Consider the following 20488-nt stretch of genomic DNA (forward strand, 5'->3'; position numbering starts at 1 on the left):
TTAAAAGATTTTTTATCTAAATATAAAAGAATAAAAGATATAGCAAATCATATTCTTGAATTGAGAAATACAAAATATATTAAAAAGCTTTAAGTATATCAATTTATAAAGTATTAAATCGAATTAAAGATGTGTTTTAATTGTATTTATAATTTTCAAAGAGCTTTTTATAAAAATTCTAAGTTTATTAAAAAGTGATTTTGATTAATTACGAATATATAAGCGAAATATAATATTTTGAATAAAGATTTCTATAATTTTAATGAAATAAGCTTTATAATAAGAATTATATATATAATAATAATTATTATTAATATTAAGAAATATAATAAAAGTAAATCAATATAATTAAATAATTGAGAATAGATTATAATAATAATATATGAAAATAAAAAGAATAAAATTATTCCCTTATTTCTAATAATTTAGAATTAGGTTTATTTCTTTAATTAATATATCGAAATCGATCTTTCTATGAAATAAACTATTAAATCTATATTGAATAAATGAACAAATAATAAAATAGATTTAGAATAATTGAAATATTTCAATAAGTATATTAAGAATCAAAGAAGAAGCAAATATTGAATATTAGTACTAAATAGACATAAAAGCTATAAATTAATAGCTTTTCAAATATATTACAAAAAAAACGATATTATATATTTATATTTATTATTATATTTAAGTTATTTAATTTAGCCATTTGATATTAGCTATTTTAATACTTTGAAATATTTATATGATAATCAAATCAACGGATTTATTAAGATATATCAATTATATTTCAAAGATTGAATTCTTTATAACTTTCAAAGTTATATATAAAAAATCAATCATTTTTTAAAATATAAAATCAAGATTTCAAAAAACAGATTTAATATTATTTAATTCTAAAATTATATTTTCGAAATTAAATATTCAAATTTATATATTTACCCCCCCCCTCTTTTGATTTAGAATAATAAATTTCTTAAACTCTTTATAATCCAATTAAAGCTTTTTTTTAATTAACATTAATTAAATCTTGAATAATTTATTATTAAATAAACTTCTTTATATTTATATTCAAAATTATATTAATTTTAGTTAAAGATATAAAAAAATTAGTTTATAAAAATATACTTTTAAATATAAAGAATTATATACTTTGAAAAACAAATAAAATATTAAACAAATATTAATATACAAAAAAAACTTAATTACAATAAAAAGGAATATTTATTAAATAAAAAGCTTTTGATATATTATTTTAATAAAAGATTAATATTTAGATTTAATATAATAAATATCAAAAAAAAGGAATTCTAATATTATAATATTTTCTAATAAATATTATAATAAATATAAAAAGATAGAATATAATATAAGAATTTATCAAAATAATATAATAGATTCTAGATTATTAAATTCTTAATAGCTTTAATTAATTAATTTGATTGTTATTGAATAATATGGGTTTAAAAGTGTAAATTGAGGTGAAAGTGGTTTATTCAATGATATAGTTCACTCGATGATAAATCACGTTATATATTTCTTAAAAATATATTATATTTTGTAATTACTTTTATTAACTAAATAAATAAAAAAGAGAGATTAATAAAAGCTTTTATATAATAAAAATTAATAATAAATTGAAAATAGTATTAATTAGATTATAAAAATATTCAAAATAATCAATATTATTAGCTTTAATATATAGATTATTAATATATCAAAAATATCAATCTTTAAAATATTATCACGGCGCAAGAGGTAGGTACTAGGTAAGATATATGATATTCTATAAGGAGTGAAGAAGGAGGTGGAGAAGCACTAACTATATAAAGGGCGAATATCTAAGGTATTTATATAACTATATATTAAATCTATAACAATATTTCTTTTTAAGGATTTATTTATTCCAAGTAAACTAAAATTATTATATAATTTATTATTATGTATAAATCAAATGAACAATTGAATTCATCAAATTAATAATTTAGATACTTTATATTAATTTAGCTTTTCTTTTGTAAATCGATTTTCGAATTTCTTATATCTTTTTTGAGTGTTTTAATATTAATAATAAAATTGCTTTAGTTTTAGGGTTATTTAATATTTATTTTAATAAATCAAACTTTTTGGGATATATATAATAATATTTTGTTAATAGTTTTTTGTTTTCTTTTAAATTTATTACTAATTGTTAAATAGAAGTATAATATTTTTATTTAATTAGATAATAATAACCATTTTTATTATGATTATTTATAACTTTTTTAAAAATCTATTTTTATATTAACTTATTTTTGTTATTCTTTTTTTTAAGGATTTTATTTCTAATAATAGTTGATTTTGATTTGTTAATTATAGTTTATATTAAGAAATGTATTCTATTGATTATAAAAATAAATAATAAATAATAAAAAACAGAAAATATTCAAATGTTATTTAATAATTGAATAAAATAGAAATAAAAATAAACTTTTATAATCTTATATAGCTTTATTTATTAATTATTCAATTTCTTTATTTTTTGAAAGATTTTTATATTTTTAATATTTATAAATATCTTTTGATTTATATAATAATATAATGAATTGATATAATGTCAATTTGCATTTTCTTTATATATTATGATTATTTGCCTAGCAAAAACTTGTAATTATAACAAAATTCTTTTTATTTTATCTATTATCTTATTATTCTTAAAAAACTTTTGTTTTTATATTATAGTTATATCCAGCAAGCAAGATTTATTAGATTCTATATTAATATATAAATTAAATCTATAATTAATAAAAAATGGCGAGTAGCTAATGATTTCCAAAGTTATATTATTCAATACAAATTTAGTAAGAAATAATCACTATATTTAATTATTTTAATAAAAATTTATAAAGGCTTATAAATATTGTTTGAGAATAGAATTTATTTGTTTTATTTGCCTATTTATTTGTAAATAAAATACTAAAGAATGCCAAAGGATTACAGCTAATTATTCAGCTAATTGAAATTAGAAATTGGATATAAACTGTATACCACAATTGAAGATAATATTATCTAATAGACTATATAAAATATAAATGCGATTAATAAAGATATTAATAAGCTCTTCTATTATAAATATTCTAATCCCTATAAAATATTTCATTTTAATTAATCGATAAATAACAATTAGAATATATTTATATATAGAATTATAATAAATATAATCTAAAAGCAATATAATATAATTTATTAATATATTAGATCAAATTCAAAAAAGGATTAATAATAAATATAGAAATTCGGGTAAAGCTAACTTTAATGATTTTATATATATATAAAGCTTGTATACTTATATATATAAAATAATTTTCTAATATATTTGTAGTTATTAATAGATATAAAAAACAAAATCAATTGTTTTAATTCAATTTAAATATCCAACTAGGCTAAACAAATACATCCTATAAATAATTTATATTTTCAATTTATTATCTAATGAAATCCATAATCTTTTTTAATAATATATTCTATTATTTGCTATATAACAATTTTATATAATAATTTAAAATGTTTTTCTAAATTCTACTAATTATTTGCATATATATTGATTCTTAATTATTATAATAAATTAATAAATTATATTTAATCTTTTATAAGTATTATTAATTAATTTATTGATTAATTTATTTTTTGTGGGTATTACAAGGTTTATTAATGCTAAATAAATATTAGCTTTTAATTTATTATAAAGATTAATATCAAATTTGTTTACTAATAAAATTATATACTTTTTGTTTTTCAAATATTTGTTTTTTCTAGTTACAAAATTTAATTTATTTTTTCTTTTTTAATTTAAAATATTTAATTAAATAGTTTTAAATCCCAATTAATAAATTATATAAAAGTTATAATAAAAAAGAAACTCAGATTAGTGAACTTATTATTAATTTAAAGCCTTTGTTATAATAAAATACTTTAGATTCTTATAATTAATGAGAATCTCAAATTCCTACTGTGAACCTTGAAGTTCTGATTGTTATTTCTTTATAAACTTAATAATTATAAGAAATTTTTTATTATAAATCTCATAATTATATTTTACTATAAAGTATTTTATTAAAAAATAAGTTATTAATTATGAAAGGCTATTAGAATTATATTAAAAAAATACTTCTTCTAATATCTAATTTAAAGTATTTATTTCCAAGATTGTTTGTTTATTATAATCAAAATATATAAAAATTAGCACTATTATAAATATGTCCTTAAATATAATAAAAGTATTTTTATATAATATATTCCAAATTCAATTAATATTTTTTTGTAATAAATTATTGTAAAACTAATATATTTTTGAAAAATCCTTTATAAATTATTAATAGAAATTAACAAATTTTAAAAAATATTATAAATCTTTTATTAAAAATAATTATTTTTAGGATATAATTATAATAATCTTTTCAAAATTTATTTATATATTATTTATTATAATTATTAATCCCAAATAATAAATAAAAACAATCTCAAATTTATATTTATTTATATTAATTTGTAATCTAGCATTTACTAACTTTTATATTATAATTCGAATATATTCTTTATATTTCGATTTATTTACTAAATATACAAAAATATTATTTAAATATACTATATAATATTTATTTAGTTTATTAAATAGAATATAATTAATATAATATTAAAAGAATATTAATATATTATAAAGATTAAAAAGTATAATAAATAATTTAAAAAGATTAAAATAAATAATAAAAACTATTTTTTATTTATTTTTTTTTATAATATGGAGTTTATTGAAAGTAGCAATGATATTTAGTTTTGTATATATTATAGTATTACAAAAAACATTTAAAGTTTTACAAATAATAGAGAATAAATAATAATTCTTTATTATAATATTATTTAATTTTTAATAATCTTGATATATGTGTATGCTGCCATTTAGCTTAGTAATTAAAAGTAAGGGTGTAGTATTATGTAATTTTAATTCCTGAATGAAGTCTTTATTAAGATTATTGTCAATTTATTTATATATAACTTCAAGCTTTAATGGTAATAATGGGCGATTCTTAAAATATAATAGTTTCTTTCTAGGTATTAGTTTAATCTTATAATCCCATACTCAATATAATAGAAGAATATCCATATAATATAAAAGGAATGCGGATAGCTTGTCTTACAATCAGAGAGAAAGCTTTTATTGAATCTTTATATCACTAAATTCAGATTTTCTAATTGAAAACTTAAAAATATCTATTTTTGAGATTTTGCATAAATAAGCTAGTTTATAATAATTATAAACAAAATCATATAAATATAATAATAGTTAAAATAGAATTTTAGTTAAATTCTTTTTATTGAGTAGAATATTCTTATATTCTTTTTTGTTGAAATAAATTATTTATAATAAAATAATTATATTAAGAGATTCTTTATTATTTATAATTCAATATTTTATTATTTAATTAAATTTATTTTAAATAATCTTTATTATATAAATATTATTCTATTAACAAAAAGAAACAAAACTTGAGGTTTATAATTAACAAATATTCTCTATATTTAAACTTAATAAAAATAATTGTACTTTTGATATTAATATTAAAAGTAATAATAAATAATCACATTTTAAATTGATTTATTATTTGTATTAATTGGTCATTTTTTCTATTAAAATTATATATATATTTGGGAGATTGCCTATCATTTGAGCTTATGTATAAGAATTTCTATTATAAATTCTTATATAATAATGATTTATATTTGATATAAGTATTATTTTAATATTTAATTTATCTTTATTAATAATAGATTTATATCCCTTATCCTTTTTGAATTAGTTTTTTATATATGGCAATTAATAAACCTTCTCAAAAAATTCCTTAATTAGTGATAATATATTCAAAACCTTTTTTATTTGAAATTATTTCTGAATTATTAATAAATCTATAATTAGTTGTGGTAAATGGATTGTTGATGCTTGAATGGTGTATAATGTATTTCGAGGGCAATATTGTATGGCATAATAGAATAATATAAAAAAGAGAGTTATATTTAATTAATCTATATACAAATTATAGTATTGAAATTATGATAAGCTAAAAATAATTAATATATTAAAAAATAATTTGATAACAAAAAATAATTAGGTTTTATAATAGAATTCTATAGCTATATTTATAATAAAATATTTAATAATAATATTTATAACTTTGTTATTTATTAAACAAAGTTTTCTTTGATAAGATAGAATTTGAATATATATCTTATAATTATTAATAAAAAAACAATCTATAAATACTTTTTTAGAATATTTATTATTAATTAGGTTAGTTATATCAAAAGAAGATTTATACGCTAAGAATATAATGATTTTAATGAGTAGAGATTTATTATTTATAGTATTAAACTATAAAGGCTTTTTGCTAATTATAGTTCATCTTATTTATTTAATATCCCTTGATAATTTTTATAAGTGATTTAATATGGAAATTGGACTTTTCCTATATAATCATTAATTAAAGATATTAATATATTATAAAATAAAATATTAAATATATTTTTTAAAAATACTAAAAACTCGATTTTAATAAATTCCTAAAATATATTTAATTATTATTTAGGATAGAATATAATATAAATATTATTATTATTATTATAATTATCCCAAAAACTATATTTCTAAAAATCGTTTTGATTATAAGATCTATTCCAATTATTAAAATATTAATTAAAATATTAATTATTTTGATTAATAGGAGTATTTCGATATAAGTTATAATTGCTAAAACCTTCTCAGAAACCCATAAATCCGAAGCCTCTTTTAGCTCCTTATTATATATCCATTTGTTTCTTGGTATTATAATTTTATATTGAATAATTAGGTTTCTTATAATAATAATAGAAATCAAATCAATATTCCTTCTTTCATTATTAATCTTATATTTTAAAAATATTAAGATTTATAGAATCAAATAATATTAATATAATAAACAATATATTAATTAGAAATATATAAAATTATATAAAGCTTGAATTTATTTTTGATCCCAAAAGATATTTATTCTTTTATAAATTCTAATTCTAAACTTTAAACTTCTATTTTCAATTATCAATATTAATAAAAAAACAAAGATTAAAATCTTATATAAATAGTTATTAAAGATTATAGAAGACTTTTATTTTTATTACTATAATCATCTCATATAATTACTTATAATATATTATATCAAAATATTCTAATTAAATATAAAAAGTTAAAAAAAATATTTTATTAATTATCTTGAATTTATTAAATTAAATTGAGATTTTGTATACTATATCAATTAAAATATAAAGCCCATTAAGCTTATTAAAAAAGGAATTATTAATAATATAAATCGAGATTTTATTAATAATATTATTTATATTAATCAATTTTTTTTGATATGTATAATTATTAATAAGAAAGGCTAAATATAAAAGCTTCTTTTTTTTTATATTGAAAACAATTAAATCAATTATTTAACAAATTTGTAAATCTTACTTTCAGATAGTATATTCCTTTTATTAAGATATTAATTCTATTTTCTTCCCTTAAAAAAGCTTAGGGTTTTTTGAAGTTTGTTATTAACTAGTTCTATTTTAAATAAAAATGCCTAATAGGTTTTATATAAATTGAAATTATAATAATTAATTTAATTGAAATTGAATACTTAATTAATTATTTATAATAATTTTGAGGAGATATTCTATAGCTAAATTTTATTTGAGTGCTTATTGAGTAATAAAGAATAAATTGAATATACAATTAATAATATTATATAAATAATTAAGGTAATTCTATTAATCTTATATTAATATTAATAAAGAAAAAAGATTATAAAGTTTATAATTCTAAAAACTAAATAGCTCTCCTACAATCCACTGCTATTGATTAAAAGCATTATTGATTTCAGCTTTAAGTATCTTAGGCAAAACAGATAGTAGTAAGCTAGTGCTTGAAGTACTCAGTATATCAGTTATAATGGGAAAAGAAGATGAGACGAAGATGAAGGCGAAGACGAAGATGAAGACGAAGGCGAAGACGAAGGCGAAGATGAAGACGAAGACGAAGGCGAAGACGAATAGGCGCAAAAGGCGCAAAGGATCATGAAAACTATAGAAAGATCTGCCTTGGACAAATGAAAATAGAAATAAAGAATTTCTTTTCAGAATTGGATTACTTTTGCTATAATAAAACTCTTTTATAAAATAAAATATATTATTATAATATAAAAGGTAGATATTAGGTAAAATATATAATATTTTATAAGGAGTAAAGAAGAAGGCGGAGAGGCGCCGATTATATGGAGGGCGAATGCCTAAGGCATCCACATAACTACGTATTGAACCCGTGACAAATATATTAAATATTTTTTAATAAAATAAATTCTTTAATTCTTTTTTATAAACTAATCTATAGTTTCTTTTATTAGATTTTTAATTATATAATTTATAAAAAGTATAAATCTTTATATCAATTTATTAATTTAATTAATTAAACTCTTTTCTTACTTTTTATCAAAATATTAATAAATATTCTTATAAATAGAGATATAAGAAATTACTTATTCTTTATATTATTAATATAATATAAAACAATTAATGTTATAAATTTCTATAATAATAATTATATTAGATTTTTCTTTAGTTTTAATTTGAATCATTATTTATTATATACAATTTTCTATAGTTAATATAAGATTCAATATAAGTTTCATAATTGATATTTTTTGAGGTTCAAAAGATTGTGCAAGATGTGGGGTTGTGCAAGATGTAGGGATATCGGTTATCTCGGCGTCGTGCATACGCAATTTTAACCAGCATATGCAGTCATGCTTCTTTGAGAGGTTACTGGCTGAGATTTGGGCAGTCCCTCATCTAAGTGAGATATGATGAGAGCTGAGGGATTGTAGATCATGGTGACGAGCATCTTTTGTTATCTCATTAAGTCATTATTTTCATGGTCTTGATTATCCGTTGCATTTTGCAGGTTGCAAGTGGTCGTCAATCTGACGATATTCATGAGGGGTAAAATGCAGATTAGCTCTATCTTGGCAAGTGCCCCGATAGATTGTAATGCCGCCCTCGGTACTTGACTCGTTTCTGGTCGGCATGGCGCATTGCAATGTTCAACTAAAAGGGCAATCTCTCTCATTTTGCCACTCATGAGCCTATCAGGTTGGTTCCTATTGATTGACCCCGACAGTACACACCTAACAAGTACGCATCACTTTCTTGAAGAGATACGCCTCGGAAGCATCTCTCGGTGGAGTGTTCGGTTGAAGATGACATACATCTATATAATGGGCAGCTTCTATTGTGCGATGTGATAGATGCTAAATGCTATCTGCAATCATCAATCAGTCAAGATGCTTTTCTCCAATATCAATATTTACCCAACGTTGAATTTTCTAGTCCTCACAATAGCTACTTCTATTGCCTATCGTATAATTTACAATTTATACTTTCATCCTCTAGCAAAGTTTCGTGGGCCATGGTATTCATCTTGCTTTTCTCTCCCTCTAGCGATCATTTCGATAAAAAGATGGGAACATCAATGGGTAGATGGTCTGGTCGAGAAATATGGAAGTATGTCGAGCTCTCCGGATAACAATCTGACCAGAAATTAGGCTAATAGTCATCAGGAGATGCACCAATACGTGTTGCCCCTGAAATGCTACTCTTTCCACGGCCATCCGCGTTGAAAGAGATATATTGGGACCGAAGTCTCAACGAAAAGTCTACTTTCTATGGTACTGGTCTCTTTGGTCCACCGAACTTGTTCTCTACCCTTCCCTCTGCCGAGCATATACCTTTAAGAAAAGCATTAGGGGCTGCACCAGTAAGTATTATGCTCAATATTAATGAAAATAAATCAACGAGATTTTACTTATCTCAGCTCATTCACGAGCTTATTCTATTATCGCTGACATGAAATCTTCAGTGGGCAATCGGAGACGTGCGAAAAGATTGGGAAAGAAGCATGGATGATCAAATCCTCCTTTTCACTAAGATTATGGCTGAAAAGGCAAAGGCAGGTGAAACAGTTGATCTTTGTGATAAACTAGCGTAAGTTGTTCATTTTCTCAAGTACTCAAAGCATTAGCTTACCCTTGACAGAGAATTTGCAGCCGACATAATGACGATCTTTTCATTTAATCAATCGTGGGGTTTCGTGAAAGATAGTCGAGATGAACGAGGGTTACTTCATAATTGGAGAGAAACCCTTGATTTCGTTGGTTTCTCGGCCAGATTCACATTTTTTCGAAAATACATCCTCAATCTTCCAGGAGTTGCTTCGTGGGCATTACCCAAGCCTAGTAGTCAACGTGGTATGGGATTTTTAATTCATGAAGCCGATCGCGCCATCACACAACGCGAATACGAAATATCCCAAGGCATATATCCAGAGAAGCCGGATTTTTTACAACAGTGAGTATCTTCATCTCAGAGTATTGTCTATGGGCATTATACTGAATTTTGCAGTTGTCTTGACGCAAGAATCAACGACGAACCACTTACTCCCCTACAAAAACTTTCTCACGTGACGCTTCTCATCCAAGCCGGCGCTGACACAACCGGTACTGCCCTCGGCGCCATTATTCGGTTCCTCACTACAACACCAGGTTGTTACGCGAAAGCATTGGCCCAAATTCGTGAGGCTGAAGCGAAGAATCTACTTTCGACACCAATCCAGGATGAAGAAGTACGAGCTCATCTTCCATATCTAATCGGCGCTGTCAAAGAAGGCATGCGTTTGAACCCCAGCGTATCAAACTGGCTTCCGAGAGTTGTTCCGCAAGAGGGGAAGATGATCAATGGATATTTCGTGCCAGGTGGGATGGATGTTACGAGTCAAGCTATGGTTGTACAAAGGGATCCAATTTTGTTGTAAGTCTTTGCTTTGGTGCCTTCTCTTTCCTCTCTTTGTTCCTTCTTCTATATCTTTCCCGCTGACACAAAAAAGCGGACCCGACCCAGACGCCTTTAGGCCAGAGCGCTGGATGGATGGTAAAGATGTGGAATTGGAACACGGAATGTTTCTTTTTGGAGTTGGGCCGAGGGTTTGCTTAGGAAAAGAGATTGCATTGATGGAAATCCACAAGTTGATATCCGAGGTGAGTGATTTGATTCCGTTGGCTATTAGAATACCCGGAATTAGGGAAATGGGAGAGTCCTGGATCTAATAAAAGGGTGAGCATGGTAGGAGATGGGTGGCTAGTAGGCGCAAGAGAGAAGGGAAAATGGAATGAGGGTTCAGTCAAAATATTAATGGTGAGATAAACTAACACACTCTTTAAAGATTGTCCGACGTTTCGATATCGAAGTTTTCGAGGAGGGAATATATACTTCGGCGGGTGGAATATCATACAACGAGGGCTTCATTGTGAAAATGCATCCACAGAGAGTGGATTGATCGAATTTCCCTCTGAGGAAATTGGGACTCGTCCCTAAGAGTTCTGAGCTTGAAGTGTTTCCTTAGTCTGTAGTGGCTGGAAGACTGTATCTAGCCGATTGGGGCTTTTCGCTTTAGCCTGGCTTTTTTTGTCTCTGTCAAAGGCATGGAAAGAATCATCTCGTGATCAGGTCATGAAATTCTTCACTACGCCCCAATATCTAACAATATCTCACCACGACAATTTCACAGCACTGGCAAATTACCAAAAAAAATCAACCGACACACATTACACAGTTAAATCTTTTGATGTGGTAACTTTGATTGATTGCACCGAAGATCTGAGTACGGTTTCGACGGCTACGTCTAGCATAGTAGTAAGTATCTCTAACCCAACACTACAAGATCGCAAGGCATCATGCACCTATTCCAGTGGAATTGATAGTGCAGTTGATCTGATTCTCGTGTCAGAGATAAGTGCGATTCTAGCTACAAAAGCGATAAATATGCCGGTGAAAATAATGATATCGACACAGTTCGCCATCAATGATAGATTTATTTCAGCTAGTTCTGGTAGTGCATCGACGACCAAAACCGCCCAAAAGCGTGATCGTCAATTGAGGGAATGAAATATCGCTGTCGTTGTATGCGAGCCTGTGGCTCTCAATTATTCAGTCGGCATGATCCTGATTGTCTTCCATCGGCGAGGAACACGAGTAAGAGATTTGAAGAGGAGCTTTCAAGAATGCAGTAATGCGTAGCTGAACTCTAGATCACTTCAACTAGATTTTGCGAAGATAGATGACCTAGGAATATACCAGGATTGAGGGTTACAAAACTGGATGAGCTTCCAGCTAACTGCAACGCGAGTATCCCCACCAAATCGGAAGGGGGAGGCTTTTTGCATGAGACTGGCCAAGGTCGATGCAGGAACCCGAGAAGAGCTCTCAACTCTTGAGCTGTTTCCGAACTTTAACTTTGAGCGGCTTCGATTGTTTCTTCGCTACTCGTTCCCTCTCTTTTTCGGCTGGATCGACAATCAAAGTCTTAAACACATCATCATCTCTATGAGTTAACTTCTTTTCGCCTACATCATTATTAGTGATGTCTCAAATTAGGATTGTGGGGACCGCTTACAAAATTCCGTGTATGCGATCTTAAGTTCCGAGAACGTATTGGCAAGCATGGGAGCATCTGGGGCTACTCTTCCAGCAGCTTCAGCTTCCCATTCAGTGGTCAGTGGTGTATTGTCGCCTCTGCAAAGAGTGCTGAATGCCACAGCCAATTGCTTATACATGAAACCACACTGTTCGGATCGTTTTTGAGGATCTGTTTTCCCGGGGTGAATGCAATTTTTCAGGTCTTCATCTGTCTTGCATCTTGGGAGATTAGATCTCAACTCGATTCGTACGACTCGTTCCCGATAGAAGAGCATCAGTCTTAATAAACATATACCGGCAATAATACGCGTTTGTTTGTCCCTTGCAGACTTCTTGCAGAGATTTTCGATTTCGGAAAAGAAGTATTTTTCAGCTTCCTCGAGACCCTCGGAGGCTTTAAGACGGACTTGTTCGCGGACGGTATCTGGAGAGAAAGTATCATTGATTGTGTTGACTACATCAAGCTGGCCATGGGGATGGCAATGGATATTTGCCACTCCATAGAAAACAAGGCTATTTAAGCTCGTGATTCTGAATGCAGCATTACATAGACATGCCTGTTATCGGTTAATCAAAATACAAATTTTCTTGAGACAACACAACTCACCAGATGCGACCCAAAATATTGTTTGCAATAGATGTAGAGAAATTTATCCAAGATGTGGGTTATTTTACCAGAATGGCTCTCGGGAGAAGATAGAAGGATTTCCCTGCCGAAGAAATCTAATTCATCAACCGTAGGCAGTGAGTCTGGGACAACTAGATATGTTTTATCTCGCAACGACTTGTGCGTTATGTAAACACCATTTATTTTTGTCAAACTTCTCCATCGGCAGAAGTCCTCAGATCTACAAACCATCACTTTACAGGGAAGTGAACGACATGGAAAATTTGCCATGGAACAGTCGGCACGAAGTTCAACCTTTGCCATATGACCTTCAAGTGCACTAAGTAGCTGATATACTTGCGCTTTCCCAGACGTGAGCAATCTGGTCTGAACATCTATGCTGAGTCAGTATCTAGGAGAGTGCCATTGGGTGGTTCTAGCTACCTGTGACTCCAAGGTACACATCTTTCAATTTATGTCGGATGCAAATTTGTCGAGCCATTAGTGGATCACCAGCTAACTTAAAACATCGATCACAAACGCCATCAGATGTACACTGCAATATTAGATCCGTACTCCAGTGATGACTATAGAGATAATTAACTCAACTTACCTCAACCTTACGAGCTCGACAACTTTGACACGCTCCAGCTTGTCTAACCAAATGGACTTTCAACTTTTCCCGTCGATTAAACTCTTTTCTTTTTCTCTTCGGCGCTTTTACTCCACTATGAAAATTTATCAAACAGTCTTCCATGTTTTGAGGAGTTGCCACAGTCGTTCCATTAAGGGATGAAATTGCTTGATCCTCCGCATGGGAAGGTTCTATCCGAGACTCTGATAGTACCGATTCGGGCACCTCCTTTTTAACCTCGTCAATTGGCGAATCTCTTTCGGATGCACCACTGTTCAGGCCTGTATTTTCAAAAGATATCTGAACTTTAGATTGAACAGACTCACAGGGTAATTGCGGCTCTGTAAGTGGATTATCTTCCGAAGAGGGGTAAAGTATCGACTCGGGTGACTCAAGAAATGATGTAAGCCACCCGTCAGACTCGAGATTTGGAATATGACCACCAAGAGTATTGCAACTATTGAAAGAGAAATCCATCGTAGCTGGCCCCGGAAAGTAAGTGCTTGAAAAGTTATTGTCAGCCGTATCAAATGGCCAAGGATCATTGCTTGGCTCTACAACGGATTGAGGCGGAAGGACCGGGTCCACCATTTGCCATTGAGAATTGATATCTAGATTATCCTGTAAGAATGTATCCATATCAAAAGTAGAATCTGGAAACGTCATGAATGACTCCAGCTGCTCGTTCGTGATGTATTTCTCCTCAAAAGATAATTCCTCAGCATCGTGTGTGCCTTGGATCGTCATCCGGGGTAATTCTCCATTGATGCGCGACTCCATTATGCAGGATTGTGAGTCTGCTTTGCATGAATATGCGGGTAGCAAGAGATGATAACCACAATTGATAAGATAGTCTAGCCTTCGAAGAGAATAGCTACGAGACGATCTTAGTTTTTATAACACTAAAATGTGAATGGTATCTCGATAGAACATTGCTTCAATCAGGAGTTAGTGGGGCGAAAATTTTATGACTACACCCGTGATTATGCGGAAAAGTTTACCGAAATAATGCCGTTGAAGGCTACAAACAAAAACCAGTGTAGAGTATTCTTCTACAATGTTAGAATATCGAATCAGGTAGAAGTGTGTTCTTCTTGATCAATGAAATGAGTGATGGCAAGAATACAATAAATGATTAATAATGGGTATCGACCATAATTTGGATGTTCCAGCTGCGTCGGATATATCGGTTGATATCCAGGCCGGCAAATAAATTCTATTTACCCGATCAATTATCGGAATGCCCGGGACTCCATGGACACTGTCGCAAAGTTGTTCATATTTGATGATGGAAATTGGAATCTTCGATGCAACGAGACCATGAACTGGTCTAGTCCTGGCAGTATTCGTGCTCTCAAAAGGATCATTATAGGCCATTCGTTGAGGCTACAACTATAGCACAACTATATGCGAGTGCAGCAGAACTCAAAGCGAACGGGGAGCTTCTGAGGTCCAAAGTAGATGTAAACGCATCAAGATTCAAATAGAACAGTGTCACCAAGGAAGTAGACTATGCACCTTGGCACCGGTTTTGAACATATCCGGCCATGAGAACAAATCCATGGATCCAGAAAGCTTTGAGGGAAGATTAAAGTTTTTTATGGTCTTCATATGAGTTCCGGGGAAGTTAGCAGATTAGCAGAGAAGTGATCTCGAACGGAACTCAACCGAGAATGGACTCAACCATCGGATGATGATAACGGAGACAGCACATGCCAAGAATATTGTCATATGACTTTTGTCCGAAGAAACACTGACGAACACATGACATGACACGAGAACCTTCACGTTACATACCTACGTCGGTAGACCTCCCCCGTACAACATCTCAATCTTTGAACGGTCTGGATGCCAAGCGGTAGAATACCCCGCTGTGTCCAGCATTTCCATGCGTATAGGAGCGCATATGAGACACATAGGTATCCGATATCACTGGCTACTTGCTAACCTTTTCACGGGCGTCGACCAACAATCCCGACCGGTGCAGGTGAGAATGGACCAGGCATGACCTTGTACCCCCTCATCTCTCAAAGGATTCACTTCCATGTCATTAGCTAAATAGTGTTATTGTGGGGTAGAGACTAGCGAGGGACCAAGACGACCCGTCATCTTTCATGCAGAATTCGCGGGGATGAATACAAAATGAGGGGTAAAGTGTGTAAATCGGCCCGTTCAATTTTGCGAATTACTTCTTCCAATAGTAGATGTAAACCAAGACTTACTTTGACGACCAGCGGCCGAGGAAAATTGTACTAGAGTATTTTTATCTCTAGCGATCTTCGTCGTCTTCGCCTATCAAAAAACTATCGAGATGCGATTCACTCCAAGACCTGCAACACAATGGCGTTCTAGGAATTATCACTTGCATGTCAAAATTTGTTGTCAACCTGTCTCATGCACGGTTACATCCGTATACATGCAAGCTTCCATGTCGATCACAAGTGAACTTCCTACTTTGAATTTGCCCCTTAATCCCCCGTCCAGGTCTACGGAGTATAAGAAGTGACCGACGTTCAGAAAAATCAATCAATATCGTCAAGTCAATCAACATGGTCAAGACCACACTTTTTTGGCTATTGTTTACAGCAAGAGCTGTTTCAGCAGCAAATATTGACTTCTTACGACGTGATACAAGCCACCATCTTAATGCCACCCTTCCTCTCTCGAAATGTCCAGGCTACAAAGCTTCCAATGTCAAGACAACAGGATCAACACTTTTCGCGGATCTAACTTTGGCTGGTCCTGCTTGCAACACTTACGGCACTGACTTGAAAGGTCTATCCTTAAAAGTGGTATATGAAACAGGTTGGCAAGCTACATATCAAGACTACTATTCTTGCTAACTACTGCTAGATGATCGCATACATGTGCTGATTCAAGATCCTGCCAATGTTGTGTACCAACTTCCCGAATCAGTCTTCCCTCGCCCTACTGGATCGTCGACCAATTCCAAGGGCGCCAATATCAAATTCCATTATGTTAGCTCTCCATTCTCATTCTCAATTACACGAGCAAAGACAGGCGAAGTCTTGTTCGACACTTCCGCTGCAAGTCTTGTATTCGAATCGCAATACTTAAGATTGAGAACGAAATTGCCATCCAATCCAAATCTGTATGGTCTTGGTGAACACTCCGATGCATTTCGTTTAAATACCACCGATTATACTCGGACGCTGTGGTCTCGTGACGCCTATGGAACTCCTGCAGGCAGCAATTTATACGGAAACCACCCGGTATATTTTGAACATAGAACTGGTGGAACTCATGGAGTATTTTTCATGAACTCTAATGGTATGGATATAATGATCAACAATACAAATGGGAGAAATCAGTATCTTGAGTATAATACTCTTGGGGGTGTTTTAGACTTTTACTTTCTAGCCGGACCCGATCCAATTGTTTTGTCTCAGCAGTATTCAGAGCTTGTTGGCTTACCCGCAATGATGCCATATTGGGGGTTTGGGTTCCATAATTGTCGTTATGGTTATCAGGATGCTTTTGCAGTCGCAGAAGTCATCTATAATTATTCGAAGGCAGAAATTCCTCTAGAGGTTATGTGGACAGATATTGATTATATGGATGCAAGAAAGGTAAGAAGTATGCCATGCCTGAAACGTACATAACTGACTTCTGAAAGACTTTCACTCTCGATCCTGAGCGCTTTCCAATAGATATGATGCAAGATATCAATCACTATCTTCACAATCATGACCAAAAACAAATTCTCATGGTCGATCCCGCAGTTGCATATAAAAACAACCCTGCTTACGATCGTGGGGTTGTCGATGATATTTTTCTCAAGCGAGGTAATGGATCTCTCTGGCTCGGCGTCGTATGGCCTGGAGTTACTGTATTCCCAGATTGGTTTTCCAAAAATATCGTAAGCTGGTGGAACAATGAGTTTTCTACATTCTTCGATCCAGCGACTGGCGTTGACGTTGATGGACTTTGGATCGATATGAATGAACCATCGAATTTTCCATGTTACTTCCCATGCGATAATCCATACACATCAGCAGTAGGATTTCCTCCTGATCCACCTGCAGTCAGAACACCACCTCGTTCATTACCCGGATTTCCCTGCGCATTCCAACCTTCTGGAACAACCAATTGTACGGATGCAAGCAGTAGACGATCAATTACTAGCAGCGGTCCCAAGATTGCTTTACCAAATCAAATAAATCCTTCAAGACGAGCATCAGGAACACAGCAAGGTTTGCCCGGACGCGATTTACTTTACCCAGGATACGCAATTCATAATGCTGCAGCGTACCTCCCTTCCTGGAATGCCGCCGAAGGAGGAATTTCCAACCAAACAATCAATACAGATGTAATTCACCAAAACGGTCTCGCCATGTACGACACCCATAATCTCTACGGAACCATGATGTCGACCGCTTCTTATGACGCAATGGCAAACCGCCGGCCGGAAGATCGTCCCTTGATCATTACACGCAGCACATTTGCCGGCGCGGGCACTAAAGTAGGCCATTGGCTTGGAGACAATTTCAGTGACTGGCTCCACTACCGTATGTCTATCCGTGGCATGTTAGCTTTTGCATCTATATATCAAATTCCCATGGTTGGTGCCGATGTATGCGGATTCGCGGAAGATACTAACGAGGAACTATGTGCTCGCTGGGCCATGCTCGGTGCTTTCGCCCCATTCTATCGCGATCACAACAGCTATCCTCCAGTTATCAGCCAGGAATTCTATCTCTGGCCTGCCGTCACCGAAGCAGCTAAGAAGGCGATCGATATACGGTATCGATTGTTAGATTACATATACACAGCTTTGTATCGACAATCCGTTGATGGAACGCCACTCATCAATCCTATGTTTTACATTTACCCATCTGATACCGCTACCTTTGGACTGGAGACACAATATTTCTACGGGCCGGGAATTCTTGTTAGTCCAGTCATGGAAGGTAATTCTACGACCGTGGACTTGTATCTTCCGAAGGACATATACTATGATTTCTACACGCATGCTCCTGTGACTGGCCATGCAAACATAATTCAAATTACCGATCAAAATATCACAGATATACCCCTCCATTATCGTGGTGGAGTCATCGTTCCTCAACGTATCGAAAGCGGAATGACGACCACAGAAGTCAGGAAACAAAACTTTGAAATCATTGTCCCAGTTGGTGCCGATGGAACAGCTAAAGGAGAATTGTATCTAGATGATGGAGTAAGCACTGTGCAAGAAGGATATTCATTAATTGAATTCTACTGGGATGGAAAGACTTTCGATGTGTCTGGACATTTTGGATATGATGCTGGGGTAAGCATTGAAAGAGTTGTCTTTTTGGGATTGGCCAGTAGCGCTAGTGGCATTGGAAAGCAATATAGCGCAAATGCGAATACGCATGTGAGCGCCCAAGGCGACGTAACCGTGAAAGTTAGCAGGGAGTTGAGTGGGGGATTTTCGATCGCAGTTTGAGGTGAAAGATGGGAATACGAGGGTCTGGGTGATGTTGAGTGAAGATATGGCAAACGGCGGTACATAACGTTAGTACATAATAATACATAACAGCTTGTTATTGCAACTAATCTCAATGAAAATGACTTTTGGATATTCTGATGGCGAAGTATCATTTATTGCACTTTACAACAGGAGAAATGATTCTTTGCGTACGGCGTACGTGTCTCGTCAGATGATAAAGATTTCATCTCAGGAATCTACCACCAGAGTCTACCAAGATCCCTGTCATCATCAAGAAATCTGTTCCATAAATCATATTGTTTAAAGCCACTAAACACTCCGAGGACAGATTTGGGTTGCACCTTGAGTTCCAAAGTTTCCGCGACATACTCAGGGTTGCTAGTGACGTGGCTCATTGTCAAATACAACAGCCTAAACAGAGAATGACCTAAACGGCTGTCATTACTAATTCGAGTGATTACTTGGTAACCAATTATATGGCGGCTGTGTTCCTTGTTTTCTTCTATTTAAGGCTGTAGATAAGATCAAGATAAACCTCACACATCAATCAGATAAGCATTGCCATACACCATATATCCCATTAATCATGTCTGAACGCTTGGGGTATAAAGTGAATACCCTTTCGACCCCGCATAGCTCAAACTAACTCAACTCGCAGTTCGTCCTCACGAATCCAGACGAACTAGAACATTGCTTGCTCTGCAATCGAATCTTCTGTGCAAGACACAAAGCGGTTGAAAACAACACTGTTTGCCAAATCGACCATCGGAGTTATTATCGCACCCACCAAGAATTTCATGATACGGGGACAATTTTTCGAAACATGGAACATCGAAACATAGAGATGGATCCGTCCAAAGCTGGGTTGAATCGGGAAGCGAAATCGATAATGGAGGTGGAAGCAATGAGACAAAGACGAGAGGGGGAGGAAGGGAGAATTTAAGAGGCGGCTAAGAGAGGAGGGACAAGCGAGGAAATTGCAAAACAACGAGGCAAATTGGAAGCAGGGGAAGGCTCTCAGGGCACTACTATCCCAGACGCGGATTGCAATTAGGCGGGTCGTGATTTTTAGGAGTAGATGCTTAGTACTTAGCTGAGGGCAACTTCAGCTTATCGATCCGGGGAAATTTGGAAACTTGACAGAAATTGTTCAAAGGTCTTTGCTCAACATGCGAATATACTTCCATGTATCATCACCATCTGGATACACGACATAAAAATG

General features: G+C 31.6%; 4 protein-coding genes across 4 annotated transcripts; 3 read left to right on the forward strand and 1 right to left on the reverse strand.

Moving 5' to 3' along the window:
- Positions 1-9347: 9347 nt before the first annotated feature.
- EAE97_004102 (uncharacterized protein) lies at positions 9348-11431 on the forward strand (the record flags this gene model as incomplete). Its single annotated transcript, XM_038874614.1, has 7 exons — positions 9348-9603; positions 9660-9856; positions 9959-10083; positions 10135-10446; positions 10501-10905; positions 10982-11132; positions 11318-11431. 7 exons carry the CDS (start codon positions 9348-9350, stop codon positions 11429-11431), a joined length of 1560 nt encoding a protein of 519 aa, XP_038734058.1.
- EAE97_004103 (uncharacterized protein) lies at positions 11110-14972 on the reverse strand. Its single transcript, XM_038874615.1, has 6 exons — positions 13791-14972; positions 13622-13733; positions 13178-13572; positions 12548-13127; positions 11305-12497; positions 11110-11197 (listed from the first exon to the last, which is right to left on the reverse strand). The coding sequence occupies exons 1-5, from the start codon at positions 14589-14591 to the stop codon at positions 12358-12360; spliced, it is 2028 nt and encodes a 675-aa protein (XP_038734059.1). The 5' UTR covers positions 14592-14972; the 3' UTR covers positions 11110-11197; positions 11305-12357.
- A 1036-nt stretch (positions 14973-16008) lies between these two features.
- EAE97_004104 (uncharacterized protein) lies at positions 16009-19429 on the forward strand. Its single transcript, XM_038874616.1, has 3 exons — positions 16009-16616; positions 16665-17401; positions 17449-19429. The coding sequence occupies exons 1-3, from the start codon at positions 16361-16363 to the stop codon at positions 19261-19263; spliced, it is 2808 nt and encodes a 935-aa protein (XP_038734060.1). The 5' UTR covers positions 16009-16360; the 3' UTR covers positions 19264-19429.
- Positions 19430-19852: 423 nt separating this feature from the next.
- Positions 19853-20209, forward strand: EAE97_004105 (uncharacterized protein; the record flags this gene model as incomplete). The annotated part of the gene is made up of 2 exons (XM_038874617.1): positions 19853-19876; positions 19925-20209. The coding sequence occupies 2 exons, from the start codon at positions 19853-19855 to the stop codon at positions 20207-20209; spliced, it is 309 nt and encodes a 102-aa protein (XP_038734061.1).
- Between the last annotated feature and the right edge of the window lie 279 nt (positions 20210-20488).

The sequence above is a fragment of the Botrytis byssoidea genome, assembly GCF_014898295.1.
Source record: "Botrytis byssoidea strain MUCL 94 chromosome Unknown BBYS_007, whole genome shotgun sequence".
Taxonomy (NCBI): Eukaryota; Fungi; Ascomycota; class Leotiomycetes; order Helotiales; family Sclerotiniaceae; genus Botrytis; species Botrytis byssoidea.

Bases quoted from the DNA above. Each gene is read 5' to 3' on its own strand.
- EAE97_004104 (XM_038874616.1), top strand. From the start codon at position 16,361: ATGGTCAAGACCACACTTTTTTGGCTATTGTTTACAGCAAGAGCTGTT. The intron at 16,617-16,664 runs GTTGGCAAGCTA...AACTACTGCTAG, and splicing joins AAAAGTGGTATATGAAACAG to ATGATCGCATACATGTGCTG. The intron at 17,402-17,448 runs GTAAGAAGTATG...GACTTCTGAAAG, and splicing joins ATTATATGGATGCAAGAAAG to ACTTTCACTCTCGATCCTGA.
- EAE97_004103 (XM_038874615.1), bottom strand. From the start codon at position 14,591: ATGGAGTCGCGCATCAATGGAGAATTACCCCGGATGACGATCCAAGGC. The intron at 13,573-13,621 runs GTAGCTAGAACC...GACTCAGCATAG, and splicing joins TGTGTACCTTGGAGTCACAG to ATGTTCAGACCAGATTGCTC. The intron at 12,498-12,547 runs GTAAGCGGTCCC...ATAATGATGTAG, and splicing joins GATCGCATACACGGAATTTT to GCGAAAAGAAGTTAACTCAT.